At 45.1% G+C, this 15,179-nt stretch overlaps 2 protein-coding genes across 5 annotated transcripts in view; both read right to left on the minus strand.

The window, feature by feature from the left end:
* LOC117900342 overlaps nucleotides 1-15,179 on the minus strand; it is a 134,705-nt gene that overhangs the window by 22,939 nt on the left and 96,587 nt on the right. For both annotated transcript variants that reach the window (XM_034810681.1, XM_034810682.1), the window contains 2 exons: nucleotides 14,046-14,178; nucleotides 7,666-7,886 (listed from right to left, as the gene is read on the minus strand). In XM_034810681.1, the coding sequence (XP_034666572.1) occupies nucleotides 7,666-7,886; nucleotides 14,046-14,178 (354 nt within the window). The remainder of the gene's footprint in view (nucleotides 1-7,665; nucleotides 7,887-14,045; nucleotides 14,179-15,179) is intronic.
* On the minus strand, nucleotides 1,461-5,189 carry LOC117900343 (receptor-type tyrosine-protein phosphatase kappa). 3 transcript variants are annotated; one of them, XM_034810685.1, is made up of 2 exons: nucleotides 4,900-5,188; nucleotides 1,461-4,736 (listed from the first exon to the last, which is right to left on the minus strand). In XM_034810685.1, exon 2 carries the CDS (start codon nucleotides 4,632-4,634, stop codon nucleotides 2,586-2,588), a length of 2,049 nt encoding a protein of 682 aa, XP_034666576.1. In that variant the 5' UTR covers nucleotides 4,635-4,736; nucleotides 4,900-5,188; the 3' UTR covers nucleotides 1,461-2,585. The 3 variants fall into 3 exon arrangements, with proteins under 3 accessions (XP_034666576.1, XP_034666575.1, XP_034666574.1); XM_034810684.1 differs by having other exon boundaries at nucleotides 1,461-4,739; XM_034810683.1 differs by having other exon boundaries at nucleotides 1,461-5,189.

Genomic DNA, 15,179 nt, shown 5'->3' on the forward strand with positions numbered 1-15,179 from the left:
CAATTAAAGAGAGAGAGAGAGACAGAGAAATACATGCTGGAAAATCCCCGAGCGCAAATTTCATTTATGAGTAATGTGGAAAAACTTTCGATCGATTTTCGCTGTTGCCTTTAAATTCCTTTAGAGATTTTTTGTCTGCAATTTTTCAATTTCATATGGCGGACAGTTTTTGCCCAGTTTCAGTTTCAGTTTTCTGCTGATGTCATTGGGCGGCACGAAGTTTTACTATTATTGCCGGTTCGGTTTTATTGCTGACTAAAGCAAAGTGTGCTGTCATTTATCGATTTTATAGCAGAACCTCCACTTCAGTACACTCCACACACTCCAGCTCCAGCTCCAGCTCCTCGCTCTCTCTCTCGGCACCCACTCAATGGCTGCCCCGTGCCTTATCGCCGTGCCATATCTATATGTGGACAACGCCTCTGTTTGATTTGCACGCATTAAACTGTAATCTGGTCAAGGTTTAAATGAATGGATGGTGCGAGTATTGTTGCTCATGGCACTGGCCCTCGGCCTCTCCCTCTGGCTGGATCGCTTTTGTCTGGTTTTTTTTGTTTATCGCTTGAGCATCTCGATTCATCTGGGGCAGTGGCTGGCTGTCCATTCATTTGCCAAATGTACATTCGCCTCCCCCACTCCACCATCCGCCATTCGATCTCAATTTTTAATGCGCCAGGGCTAACATTTTGATTGATATTTCGAATTTATGACTCAGCCGAGGAATGCCAAATGTACAGTGCATACACAAGCGAGATCTGTATAATCTCCAATGAGGAAAAGACAGGTTGTAGGTCAAGTGAACTTCAGGAACATTGCACAGAGGTAAAATGGCCACAAAGAGACGTTTAAAATAAATAAAATAAGTCCCTTTTATCAGGCAATGATGTTCCCTTTAAATATTTATCCAATTCTCCTCCAATTTTTTACAATTTCTTTTCCTCCAATTGCCTTACATTTATGCCACAAACTGTACTCAGTTTTATGGCACAACCGCTGGGGCTGGATCATTGTTTATTCATGAAAATGCTTTGAAGTACTTAGTTTGGCGAACGATCCGATCCTCAAGTAAGATCACAGAGAGAAATGCCAAACCTAAGATATAATTTGAGATTGTTTGTGTATTGGGCATAAACTTTGGTGGTGTAAATATTTGGCGAATATTCCCAAAGGAAACATTAATCATGAAAGAATTGTTGGCAAGGAATTTCATTCCATTTATCTTTAAAATTTCCGCTGAATTTGAGAACCCTCCAACCGCACTTGAAAAAAAAGCAAACACATTTTCAAAGTTATTTTCATTTCGTTTCTTATTGGTTTCTCCTCCTCCTCTCCTCACTTATCTACGCTTCTCGACTCGTTTTTCATCACCCAAATTCAATACAATTTTTGTGCTAAATGTTTTTATGTTTTCTCTATGTATATTGGACATTGAATCGATAAAAAATACACGCTCTTTCCTTTTTGTTTGTCACATTTAAAAAAATAAATAATTCCATTACAGTTACAACAATATATGTAGGTTTCCCTTTGTGTGTGTCGTCTGTCTGTTCTAATGCATAAATGCGAAAATACAGGAAAATTATTATACAATCATATACTTATGTATGAGTGTGTACAAGTGTGTGTGTGTGTGTGTGTATGTTTACTATAAATAAATAATAATATATATAAAGTTTGGTTCTCTTCATTCCCCCTGAAGTTTTTTTGCTCACATTTTGTATGTTTTTGCATTGCAATAAATGTTCTCCGTTTAACATGAATAAAAAGTAAAGTTTCATACCGGAAAAACAATCTCTTCCATCCTCCAACTTTTACAACAGTACATAACATTCATATATATATGTATATCTCTATGTAGTATATATAAATAGATTCATATATGTTTTGTAAGGTATTTGTGTGTGTGTGTGGTAGTTAGATATATATCAACAATTGCCCAGGTAGCAAGTTCTTTTAGAGTAAACGTAAACGTAGATGTAACTATTTAGGATGTATAAATATAAGTATAAATATAAATGGTAATCGTAATAGTTTCCACTCTCTCATCACTCTCTTCTAATCACTTCCCTCCGCTTCTTCTCATAACATTTATCATCGTAACAAACAACAATTAGGGTTTCACACATGGCACATACAGTTCAGATCAATAGGCAAATAGTAGTTACAATAGATATAGTTTATAGATATAGGTATGGTAGATATATAGTTATGTAGTTTTTTGTTGTGTTTTTTTATGGCCCTGCCAGTCGTGTGGCACGCGGACCTCTTGCAAAAACCAAAAGGAAAAACAAGTACAAATGTGCACTCGCTCTTTGGCTCGGCGGGGCGTGAAATTTCATTTCGATGCGCCGCGTGAAAAGTGAGTTAACAAAATCGGTTTTTGGTGGACAACAAAATACTCAGTATTATTGCTTTAAGGCGGTGTGTGTGTGCCCCACCCATAGATGGGGGTGGCATCAAATGTGGACCACTTGTTCAAGTTGAGTTTCATCATTGTTAACCATTAAAGCAGCCTGAGCTGGGTCGCCACCGTCGCGACGGAGCGCCCAAAAATAACAAAAGTCACGCACAACTTTCGCGTCCAATCAGTCCTTCTTGTTGAGGAAGTGCAGGACATAGTGCAGGACCAGATCGTAGCAGTACTTGTACTCGGTCATGTTCTCCACCAGCTGCGGCCTGTGACGGCGCACAGTTTTGACCGCCTGGAAGACATCGACCTCCCCGTGCTGGATGACCTGCTCGATGCACGCATTCGCGGCACAGTAGACACCGGCCCGACTGCGACCATCGGGCGAGACAACGCAGACGGGGCCATAGTCGACCTTGTTCCGCCATATCTCCACCATGTTCATCAGATAAACCAGCGAGTTCGTCGAGCTGGGCACCTTGTGACCCATTGGCCAGCAGGTGAGCTGGAACAGCTGGACGGTCCTCGTGGGCGCCTTCACCCCGGCCATCATTTCGGTGAGCGAAACGATCTTCTTGTTGATCTTGAACTCCCACTGCTTGATGTTTGTGTAGCTCTTCGACATGACATAGTGCACGGAGAACACTGGGCCGTACTTCTCCATTTTGGACTTGTTTGGCCAGAAGGAGGGATACGACTGGGACTGGGAGGGCGGCTGGCAGAGCACCACCACCGCGGAGCACTCCTGATCGTAGACCAGCGACCAGAACTCTCCCAGCGTGTGCTTCATGGGCCACTCGGTGACAATGTACTCGCGCGGCTTGGTGTATCCATCGACGAACACCGAGTTGATGTAGTCCGTGAAGGCGTTGCCCTGGAAGGAGGTGAGGTAGGGCCGGAAATTGTCCGGCGGCACGCACAGCACGTCCCGGTTCTTCTCTCTGTTGTCCGCACGATGGCCGCCAGCACAGTCGCCGATGGTGAATCGCGGTGTCTGCTTGCAGATCTGATCGTACTCCATTTGGTACTCGTTCAGCTTGGTGCCAGAGTTGCGGCGGGCCTTGGCCTTGAGGCGATCCGAGAGCTCGGAGACGGGGAACCACGTCTTGCCGCAGATGATGTGCTCCTCCAGCGTGTCGTAGATGAACTTGTACTGCTCCACGTTCTCCACGAGGCCTTTGCGTGACTGCCGCAGCTTCTTGAGGTAGCCAAAGACATTGAAGCACTCCTCCTCCTCGGCCAGCTCCAGATTGGCATCGATGGACATGTAGACACCCGAGCGACCGCCTCCGTCGCTGCAATGCACCAGAATGGGTCCACGCATGTCGTCCTCGTCCTTGATGATGTTGCCCACGACGAGGCGCACTCTGCGCCTGAACTCCAGCAGCGCATTGGAGAAGGGACACGAGTGGGAGTACCATTCGGTGTAGTGGAACTGCAGGATCAGCCGCTCATCGCACACCTCCCCCTGCTCGTTCTTCTTGTACAGCCGAAAGGTGCGAATGTGGAAGTTGGCCAGCTGCTCCTCCCTCACGATGTTGATGTGTATGTCGCCGTATGTCTCGTGCACCTCCATGTTGGCCGGCCAGTACTGGTGGCACATCACCTTGGCAAAGTCAAAGGTCTTCGTGAGCATCACAATGGCGCTGATGTTCTCCTGCCACACCATGCGCCAGTAGGCCACGACTGTCTCCAGCACAGGTCCCTGGGTCACGATGTACGCGTTCGGCTTGAGCAAACTGTCCACATAGGAGGCATTCACATAGTCCGAGTCCTGCAGCCCACCCACCTTCTCCAGCACCACGCGATTGTAGTCATATGGAATGCACTTGGGATTCTGGTTCTTCTCCTGGTTGTTCTTCTTCAACGCATGCCGACAGGTGTTCGTCTCCACCTTGGCGGCTGTTTGGAACTCTAGTTTGTACAGCACTGGGAACTTTCTGCGCAGATCGCACAGTTTCAGGAAATGTCTGATATCGATGGGTCCATTGGGTATGGTCTTGGAGAGGGAATTGTTTTCGTCGCGTGCCTCCAGTTTGATGCGCTCGAAGGAGAGCAGTCCGCTGTTCAGCATGCTCAGCTTTATGGTATTCGGGATGGAGACAATGGCGCGGCTCTTGCGCTGCTGCTTCTCGACGTCATCGTAGCGTGCGGATGACCTCGACCTGTGCTTGCTGCTCTGCTTCTGCCCACCAGCACCGCCTGCTGTTGTGGCTGCTGCTGTCATGGCTGTTCCTACTGCTGCTGCTGCTTCTTCGTTGTTGTTCCCTGTCTGTTCTGCTGCTGCTGCCTCTGGTGTCGCTGCCTCCTCTGTACCTGCCTGTACAAGCTGCTGCGTTGTCATCATCAATCACGGGTTGTGTGTGTGTTTGTGTGTATAGAGGAAGTAGTCGATTAGTCCACTTGGCTCATCATTTTTGCTCGATGTTTGTTGGTTAGTAGTGCTTGCGCTGTTCCCTGGGTTAGTAGTTAATCGTTAGCTTTTTGTTCACCTTTTCTCTTCCCAAATGTGCGTTTTCCGTACCAGCAGCAAATTTCAAAGTTTTCTTTTTCGATTATTTTGTCTCTACGTATCGCTGTCGCTGGCTGAGTGTATATTTTTTGTGTATTCGTTTCGCTGTGTATTTTCCTCGTATTCTTTGCTTCCTTCCTTCTTTCTGTTCTCGTTCTCCACACTACAACACTTCACAACTGCCACGGAGGAGCTTGGGTCTCTGTACAATGCTGGCAGCTGCCTCTCGTTGGGGCGAATTTCGTTCGTCGACTGAACCGCAGCACCCCACAATGAAGCGACACGAGCCGCAGCACAGCCAAACCGATGGCATTTCTACCACACCACGAGCGCCAGGTTCGGGGCGAAAACTGCCAGAGAGAGAGAGAGCGCGCGCAGAGAGCGAGGAGAGCGCGTTCTCACCATGGACACATGTGACTCTGGCGCCTCTGGCGTCGGTGGGTGCCAGTGGCGGGTATTTTTAGCGAGCGCGGGCGGACAACGTTAAGTGGGGAGACAGTGGCACAAGACGGCAATAAAAGGTAAAGGATTGTGGGGTAACAGAAAAATTTGCTACTGCCATAATAGTGGGACAGAGTAAACTTTTGCCTAAAGTAGATTTTTCACTTTGAATATTCTTCGTAATAAATAAAATATTTCTTGGCAATAAATGGCCCCAGGAAAAAGGCGAATAATTATTATCTCAGTCCATGTTTGATGTGTAATTTAATTCCATAAGTTATCCCCTTTCCATGGTAAACTCTCAGTTTGCCAATAGCTTTCTACCACTGTGCAATTCACCTTATAGTATGAATGAAAATTTCGATTTTCCCATTGCCTGTTCGTTTTCAGCGCGGCGAAATATTTCCATTTCGATTCCCACCTTTTTCGCTCTTTCTATGCTCTCGCATCTCCTACTGCCACACTCTCTGGGCGCCTGCGCCTTGCTGCATTTTTCACTTTTCATTTTCGTATTTTGTTCTCGGCAGCTCGGCATCTATTGTTTTGGGAATGTGTAATTGAAAATTCCGCAGGTTTAAATGAGGAAGTGACGCTGATTTCGGTGTTGTTATTTTCCATATTTAATTGGCCCACAAACAGATGACAGAAGAGCAAACAGAACAGACCCAGGAATATATCATTTTTATGCATAATCAACAAAAAACGGAATGGGAATCAGTAAATTTACAATTTCCTGCCTTGAATCAGCAGCAGCTGTGAATATTTTCTGTTTGTTGATATTTTCCACTGTTGTTCTTTACATTTTTGCACTTTTTTTCGAAATAAATTGTGGGTTTTATTTTCTGTTTTCTTTTCTGTGTGTGTGTGTGTGTGGTGTGTGTGTGTGTAATTTGTGCACATCTTATTTCCGCATGCACTTTGTCTGCCGCTGCGTTTCACTGTAAATAGACTTTTGGCACTAGCCCACAGCCAAAGAGGAAGCGGACGGCGGCCAGAGGCCCGTCAAGATGTGCCATGAAGAACACCCAAAAACACACACAGAACAAAAAAAGAGAAACAAGAATGAGGCATTTACAAGATCCAAAGAGTCGAAGCATTAGATACACTTTGTGTTAAATGTTAAAAATCTGCGAACAATGAGAGATATTCCATTGCAAACTTAAAGTAAAGCTCTGGCAAACTAGGAGCAAAGAATGGCTGAAAGTCAACGGAAATAGACCAAGTATTTGCATGGCCAAGCAGACTCTTATATTTCCCAACATAAATAGAAGTATTCACACATCTTACAGAATTAATTATACCCCTCGAAAGTGCATCAAAAACACACCATCGGACTGCGTTGTAATCATGTTTGAACATCATCATGACGAGGAAATTTCGAATTTCAAAATAATTACACGAGCATACAGCAGCCAGCAAAAGAGTCTTTTAGAACACAAAACGGAAATATTGTAATCGCTTGTGCACGGTTTTTCTTTCAGTCAGCAAGGGGCAGGAAAAATTCTGATTAAAATGCGTTTTGTTGGCCTTGATGTTTGACAGCATCAAGTTTGATGACCTCCTTCGGTGCAGATTGCAGCGAAAAATTCTTTGAATGGCAATTCAAGATCACAAGCGACTGATTTAACACCCATCGATATGCCAGCAATTACTTGATCCAATTTGGCGCTGCTCTCCTCTCACAAATTCTGTTTAGAGTAATTTATAATAACCATTATATGGATTCCGAGGAGTATTCCCGGCTGGTTGGCCGCAGCTTATGGGCCATTAGTTCTGGTTACTGGTCCGGGGCCGAGTCCTAATTTAATACATATGATCCACCCCCCCCCCCACCCGTGCACAGGTCACACGAAAATCCCCGCAGCAAAGCCGCCTCGGCAATTGTAAACTGTAGTAGGCACCTAATTTGAGAACTGTTGAACCATTTAGAGGGCACAAAGCGCACGAAAGCAGCCCACAGAAAGGGCACTTAAGTACATAACTGCCTTGCCGGGGTCTCTGCCACTCCCCAGTCCTCCTTTATATCCAGCATATTTCGTACTGCGACACACACACACTGCACATGTTTATGGCCGGGCTAACAAAGCGTTGACTGCGGTTGACCGTAGTTACAATGAAGTTGAGCAGGGGCCGTAGGACGACGCATCATCAGCGACCAAATCCCCGTGTAAGCCGGCAACTGACAGAGGAACAGAGGAACGGCCACCACAGAAGACCCACGCAACACACAGGACCCAGGACCCAGGACCAAGGACCCAACTAATTAGCATTAAATCAGGTGTAAGGGGAAGCGAATGGGACTTACCTTCCCGAAGAGGGTGAGTCCGCCATGTTTCATATTGAAGGTCGGTGCGTCCGCATAACTCGAATCGGCCCACGGCGTATGGCAAGTGGAGGTGAGTGTCATGTACCGTACTCCGATCGCATAAAGGGTGCGCAGCACGGCCAGGGAGCCGCCCAGGGAGTGTCCACCCTCGACGCCAGTCAGCGAGCAGAGCTGTTGGTTCTTGTGCGCATCAATGATGTCTGCAAAGATGGATGGAAAAAGTGTAAGTAAGTTATTTATCTTTAGCAGATTTCTTAGCTAAAGTTTTATGCGGTTGAGCAGACTCAAAACTTGAAATTTTGCCATTGTTTCGGTTCATAAGTAACATTTGTTGTTGCTGCTGTGTCAGTTGGTCGGTTGCCCCCATTGAGCACTACTCAGAATGCAATGTGGTTAGTTTTTGGTGTCAGTCTGCCCTGTCTCTCACAGTCTCTCCCCCACTGGTGCTTCATCTGTCAGTTTATCCTTTTTGTTGAGTAGTCGCCGTCCCAGTACCATAAAACAAAACATTTCGCTGTGCCATGCAATATTTACGCTTGTCTTGGCTAGAACTAGGGAGTCAGTTGGCCAGAGACACAGACACTGAACCCACAGCTAAAGCCCGACCCGAAACAGCTTTGATCTGTTTCTTGACATTCTATTTTGTTGGCCAGGCACTTGTCAAAATACTTGAACATTGTTCGTTCCGTTCACTCCACTCCACTCCACTTCACTCCTTCATTCATTCATTATTGTTTTTAGTCAGCAAAGCTTGAACAATGTTTGCTTAAAGTTCTTGGGGCCAAGATTTATGTGGCCAATTTTCCGAGTGGCCGAAAAACTTTTAATGCCTTAAAATAATAACTTTGATTTGACATTTCAAGTGCATCAAAAGTGGTTGTCATTGATGAATCTGAATAAGCTTTTATGCATATTAAAAAGCGTACAAGAATTATTTGTAGTGTGAGTTGCGGGTTCGATTACTCGTATCAGCATTTCCATTCCCATTCCGATTTATCTGCAAATAATTGGGGAAACTTGTTCAAGGGGGAGAGGTTCCCGTGCTCCATTATAATTTGTTGCCAGCATTTGCTGTGTGTTTGCCAGCCAATTTTGATAACATTTCGAATGTATCGTGTCGCACACACAAATACAAAAGGGAAAATCGGGTTAATAAATTTTCGCACACATAACGAACGGGCACAAACGGGCCATTTCCTGCGAGAGAACCCAAAACGAACTGAGAAACGATAATCGAGCAGAGCAAGGGGGATCGGAACGAGGCAAAAGGCACTCCAAGACACAGGAGGCAGGAGGCAGGAGGCAGGACGCAGAATACGCTGGCAATAAGCAAATAAGCTCTGCAAAATCAAAAGCAATGGCAACGGGAATTGTGTGCCCCAATGTTGGCTCTGGGCTGCTGGCCTCCTCCATTGTTGCTGGGCCAAAACCAAATACCTGCCACAAAAACCTGGTCGATGTCGGAAACGTCGTTGCCGTAAAACCCTAAAATATGGAGCAAATAAACAAATGTTCGGCCAGGACCAATACCAATAGGGAAAGAACGAAGAAATCCTTCTTGCCATTTCTCTCTGGGATGCTGCCACAGCCACTGCCACTGCCAAACGAAAGGCAACTCGAAGGCACTAAAATGCGCCACGTGAGCTGAAGTTCAATTCTGGGGCACGGCTCGCTCTTTGGTGCTTGCTGCATGTAATTGTCTGTGACTTTGGCCGTAGCGCAGTTCTGGCTCTAGTGACCAGGGCCTTAATGTATAATAGATGGCCCGAATGTATCGGATGCGAATTGAGGCAATACTCATAGCAGCACACAGAGGGTGGTCCGGCTCCAGTCCGGTCCGGTCCACTCCACTCTACTCCACCAATACGTTTCAAAATGAAAATCCCAACCAAATGCCACTTGACGCAATAAACCAACAGCAACAACAGCAGAAGAAGCCCCAACAGAAGTGGCAGTTGCAGCAGCAACAAAAGGGGAACAATGATGGGGCAGTGCATGTGGCGGCTAGGGGAATTTTAGATACTCTGAAGATGTCGAGGAAGATGCGGCTGGAAGACACATGTTGGCATGTGGCATTGTTATTTAGAATTTATTCAGACTTCTACACTTTTTGCTATTAAATGACTTTCTAATATTTGGTCAATGATTGCTGTGCTTCTGGACAATCCTATTTTCTGTATGTCTGGATTCTATATTCCAACACACAAATATTTCCATTGGTTATATGAATATCTCCACACATTTATGGAGGAGATCTGCATGATTATTCTTTATCTATCATCGAATTGTGTATCCATTTTAATTAGTCTGAATTGATGTTCCATTACTCATCCTTACCTTTAATACATTTAATTATTTTACATATTTTTTTATACCCGGTACTCGAAGAGTAAATAGGGTATATTGTATTTGTGCACATAACGGTTGTATGTAACGCACAGAAGGAAACGTTTCCGACCCCATAAAGTATATATATTCTTGATCAGCATCAATAGCCGAGTCTCTGTCTGTCTGTCTGTCTGTCCGTCTGTCCGTCTGTCCGTCTGTCCGTCCTGATGAGCGCCTAGTACTCAGAGACTATAAGAGCTAGAGCCACCAAATTTTGCATCCAGACTTCTGTATGCTCACACTGTTACAAGTGTATTTCAAAAATGAGCCACGCCCCTTTCCGCCTCCGCAAAAGGGCGAAAACCTCCCAAATCTACAATTTTGAAGATAGCAGAAAACTAAAAACGCCATTCCGTAGGGAATGACCATATCTATCAGATCACCAAATTGGGATACGATTGGATCATTATTATAGCCACAATGAAGAAATTAATTTGCAGTAGCCAAACCCACCCCGTCCCGCAGCATTCACAATCTGCTTCGCGCTGTTTATGGCCTGGCCCCTGACACGTCACTGCCTCTGCCTCTGCCGCTGCCTCTGCCGCTTCCTCTGCCGCTGACTCTGCCGCGACTCTGCAGTGTGTGTCTATAGGGGAGGGTGGCGAGCTAAAGGAGCGTGTTGGCGTGAGTAGTGTTGTTGATGTAGATGACAGATGAAGAAAAAATGTAAAATTGGACAAATAACCGCTAAAGTGCAGATGTAGTACTGAGTGCCGGGTATAAAAGTTGTGACGCGTAAGAAGCGTCTCACACGTCCCTTCTCGTTTCTGTCTATTATTTGTTTGACTATTTCATTCAAATATTCTGTGGTTTTATCTCTGTTATTTCAACTGTCGTATTGTCATATTTGATTGATTTTTGTTCCTCTAAGAATTCTCCATACCCTTTGCCGAAAGAGCATTGAAGTTTTCCGCTTGATGCGACCAAATACCTCTTTGGACCCTTATTTTTCTTACTGCTGCAGCAGAATGCAATTTTCTCAATATCCTTTTCTCGGACTCTTGATGGTTGGTTGGCGGTGCCAGTGGGGTTTTTGCTGCTCGAGGGGTAGAAGGAGCAGTAGGGGGAGAAAGAGAAGTGGCAGTGTAAATTGAAGTTTACACTTTTGAAGGTGAAAATTGAAAATTGCAAATAAAAACGATTCTCACATTTGGAGAGTGAGCAACGAAGCAAACGAAGGGAGAGTGTCAGTGAGTGAGTGAGTGTGTGAGTGAGAGGAAAATGTAAAGTAGCAGTGGAATGCTGACAGGTGACAGCAGAGCGAAGGACACTGCTGCTGCTGCTGCTGCTGCTGCTGCCACTGGGATATGCTTCGAGCTGGAGCTTTGTGTCTCGTCCAGAATGTTGTGGGGTTTATGGAGCGCGCGATTGTAACGCTCATTTGTTTAGATGCACCAACCAGGAGTCCAGAGTGGGACTAGCACAAGGACTTGGACTTCAACTCCCGCTTGGACACGGACAAGGAGCTGGAGCAGGACTAGCACTTGGTTACGTATTCGGTGTGAGTGACGTGGCACGTCACTCGTCGCGTTGTGCTTCGGTTCGTTAGGTTTGCATTTCGTACAATCACTTTGGCAGGGACCAACCGAAAGGAGTAGCCCCCAGAGGCACGCCCAGCTGCATTTGCTCAATAGTCACTTGGATTCGCATTTTATTTACACGACATGTGAGCGAGCGAGTAGCAGTGGACAGTGGACACTGGACACCGGACAGGACACACAACAATTTCAACTGAATTTATTTGCAGTAGTTAAAATAAAATGTGTTGTTGGGTTTTATTTTTATTCCACAGCAGCAGCGGCAGCTGGGGCTGCCCCAAAGGGAAAGAGAGACAAATGCAGGCTGTTTATTTTCGAGGCACTTTTTATTTTCGCACTTTGTTGTCGTTGAAGCTTCCTCTTTATATTCATTGTAACGTAGGTCAGCTTTTATTCCTTTGACTTTGCTTGATTTCTGTGCTTTTTGGGTCTTTGAACTAGAATGAATTTGGTTTTTGGTGCGACAAAGCTGCCAGGGGATTGCCTTTGATTAAAGGTAAATATGTGCAAATTGCTGGGGGATTTGTTGCCAAATAAATAGGGAACATTGGTCAGGGCAGTTTTAGGCACTGATGTCTTTAGTAACTCCAAATTAAATCAATCATCAGGCCCAAGAAAAACCAATGCTGCACCCCTTTCCACTTTCATTTCTCATTTTCACACACTTTCTTTGGCCATTTTCTCTACCATTCTTTTACTTCCCACTCCATCCATTGCTCTTCTTTATGGTTTTCTCTTTTTTTGTATTCTGCCATGTCTAGTAGAGTCCTCCAATTTTAATCAAATTTATTGCTCAATTTGCCACTTCATTCGCTTCATTCAATCCAATTTCCTTTGCACAAAAAAACACAAAAAATTGAAAAAAAAACCGCATCAATTAAGAGAAATTTTTATGCTGACTGCGAAAGAGACATCAGAGACGTACGCTCCATGGACTCGACTGGCATTGAGGCGTCTCCGGCAGAAGATTGGCAAATTGTTCACTTTTCTGTTTGCTGTTCATGTCTGAGCGGATTGAGACAGAGTGTGTGGCAGGGCACCTTTCATGGGGAAAAACATATGCAAGTGGCATGCCATCCGCTGCCTAATCCATTGCAACGGAAAAGTGTGCGGAGTGGCACTCGATTCGATCCGTTTGTAGCTCTTGACTCTAGCTGGCTAAAAGTTTTCCTGTTTCGTTTTGCTTGTTATTTTGCGGATGATTTTGCTTCAGCCATGATTTATTGACATTTCCATTTACGGGCTACATAAATGTTTCAACGCAAATGCCGGAAGCGATTTGTTGGTTATGCTTTCAGTTTTCAGTTTTCGTTTCCCTTTCAGTTAGTTTTCTTTTGCCGTTGCCGTTTGCCGTTTCTGTGCAGCTGAAATACAAAAAATATGGCCAAGACTCGACCCAGACTCGAGTGGAAAATGGCAGCAAAAAGGCAGAGGCAGGGGGCAAAGTGCAAATCAAAATGCAAAACGGAAAACAAACAGGGGAAACGAAACACAAATGCTGGCCGGGGAGTCGAAGCATAAGTCAAAAAGTTGCTACTTGCAATTTCTGCAGCTTTTGCTGATTTTTTTTTCAGCATTTTCTGATGCCCTATAAGGGTACAGGTTTGAGGGTATAATGTTTATGCTTGCAGAACTTGTATTTTTGATTTTATAGATGATAACTATTCATCCAGAGTGGCTAAGGTGAACGTCTGGATATTTCTAGTGAGAGAAGTGTTAATTTTTCAAAGTAAACGAATGCCTTCCTTCCTTTTAGCTCCCCACAATATCCCTCAACTACCAACTCCGTTCTAGCTTCCAATCCAATATCTCTTCCCTCAGGGTATCTGCCATTTCGACACCCGAAATCTATCCTCCTTTTTTCATGTTCTCTTTTGCTATTTGGCAAGTGCTTTTGGTGGCGCCCTCCTACTTGCGGCTGACTTACAAAGAAATATGGACTGTTTTTCTTGGCTTAAACGAGGCCTCGCCGGTGCGGCAAAACTATGTAGGTGAGTGCAGCGTATCAAAGGAAATGGTGCAAAAAAAAAAATATGGCACGCGGTAAGCAGCTGGCAGCCTCAAGGGCCACAGCCGCCATCGCCACTGCCACTGCAACTGCGACTCCTGCAACTGCTACTGCCACTGCCACAGTTGCAGCAACTGCTTTTTGGTAGCCGGCCAAGATACTTTTCAACAACTTTGCCAAAGACTCGCGAGTCAAAGTTTTCCGGCATAGCTCCCGCGCTCTCCCTCCCCACCACCCAAAAGCAAAGGAAAAAAAACCCCACACACAAGAGGGAAAAACTCGAATGCCTGGCATACTTTTCGCTCAGTTTTGGGCTTAAGTTGTCTGATGGATTTTGCCCAGTTCTTTGGGGAACTTTGGGGCATGTGCTTCGGGATGGGCTCTGCCCATGTGTGCTATTTATTTTGTGTTAACTGTTCACTTACCCTGCGCCGAGGTGCATGTGGTTAACTGCGGCGAGTAGCGATCCGTGAGCCGCTTGATCACATCAATCTGCTCCAGCGTGAGCTGCACAGCATCACGATGTTGGGCCTCACAGGGCACATATGCGGCCCAGAACTGCAAGAAAACAATTTGAAAGAATTAGTGTGGGAATTCTTTTACTTTAAGAATATTTTGATGAAATTTTGATAAATTTATGGTAATATTATTAGTTTTATTTATTTATCTATTGGTTAGGTTTGTGTTTCTTTCCTCTAGACATTAAGTGCAATAAGAACCGTGTGGAAAGAGTCTCGATCTTACAGCGCTCTCAGAAAGTCGAAGCAGCGAGCGCTAACAGCGAGCAGTAACAGCGATCAGCCACTGCAAGCGGTAACAGCGAACGCTAACAGCAGCGGCATAGCGAGCGCTAGCAGCAAGCAGTTAAGCCACGCGCTAACAGCAATCAGATAAGCCACGCCTTAACAGCGCGCTGTTAAATGTTACTATCCTGTTAACCTGCTGCTGCTCTCGCTCCGCAGCTTGAAACTCCAATTAAAAACTAGAGTAAACCCTTCTTTGAAGTTTGCTTCGTAAGTCAGTGATATTTATTATCCCTGGGCAGCTTTTACTTCCCAAAAAAAACTTATTTTTTTGTTAATTGCGCCTTATTACGAGAAATGTGATATATAACCCGCTATAAAGAGTCGCTGCTCTCGACTTCTCAAGAGAGCAAGCACCGCAACAAAACCGAAAACAACAACAAATCCAAGCTGAGAAGTGGAAAAACTGTTCCATCACGTTATATCATTAAAGGAAATAAAAGCACGTACGTGTCTCCTTGGACCCGGATGTGGAAAGTGGCAAAAGAAAAAACAACAAACCAAACAAAAAGCAAAAAAAAAGAGCAATTAAAAAGTTTTGGCTTTTTGCCTGGCATAAAAACGGGAGAGGAAGTGGCGTAGCAATAGCAGAGCAGAGTCCCGTGGAAGCCCTGGCAAATGTAATAAATAATTTTTAATATAAATTCGTGAGAAAAGCGGCCCAAGCCAGCCAGTGGAGGAACAACAGCCAGAAACCATGAGCCATGAGGAAGCAAAGAACATTCGCCAGGCACGTATCCCTGGCTACCAGCTGCC

Source organism: Drosophila subobscura, chromosome U (assembly GCF_008121235.1).
Source record: "Drosophila subobscura isolate 14011-0131.10 chromosome U, UCBerk_Dsub_1.0, whole genome shotgun sequence".
Taxonomy (NCBI): domain Eukaryota; kingdom Metazoa; phylum Arthropoda; class Insecta; order Diptera; family Drosophilidae; genus Drosophila; species Drosophila subobscura.

Excerpts from the sequence above, each read along its gene's own strand:
- LOC117900343 (XM_034810683.1), bottom strand. The coding sequence starts at position 4,754 with ATGATGACAACGCAGCAGCTTGTACAGGCAGGTACAGAGGAGGCAGCG.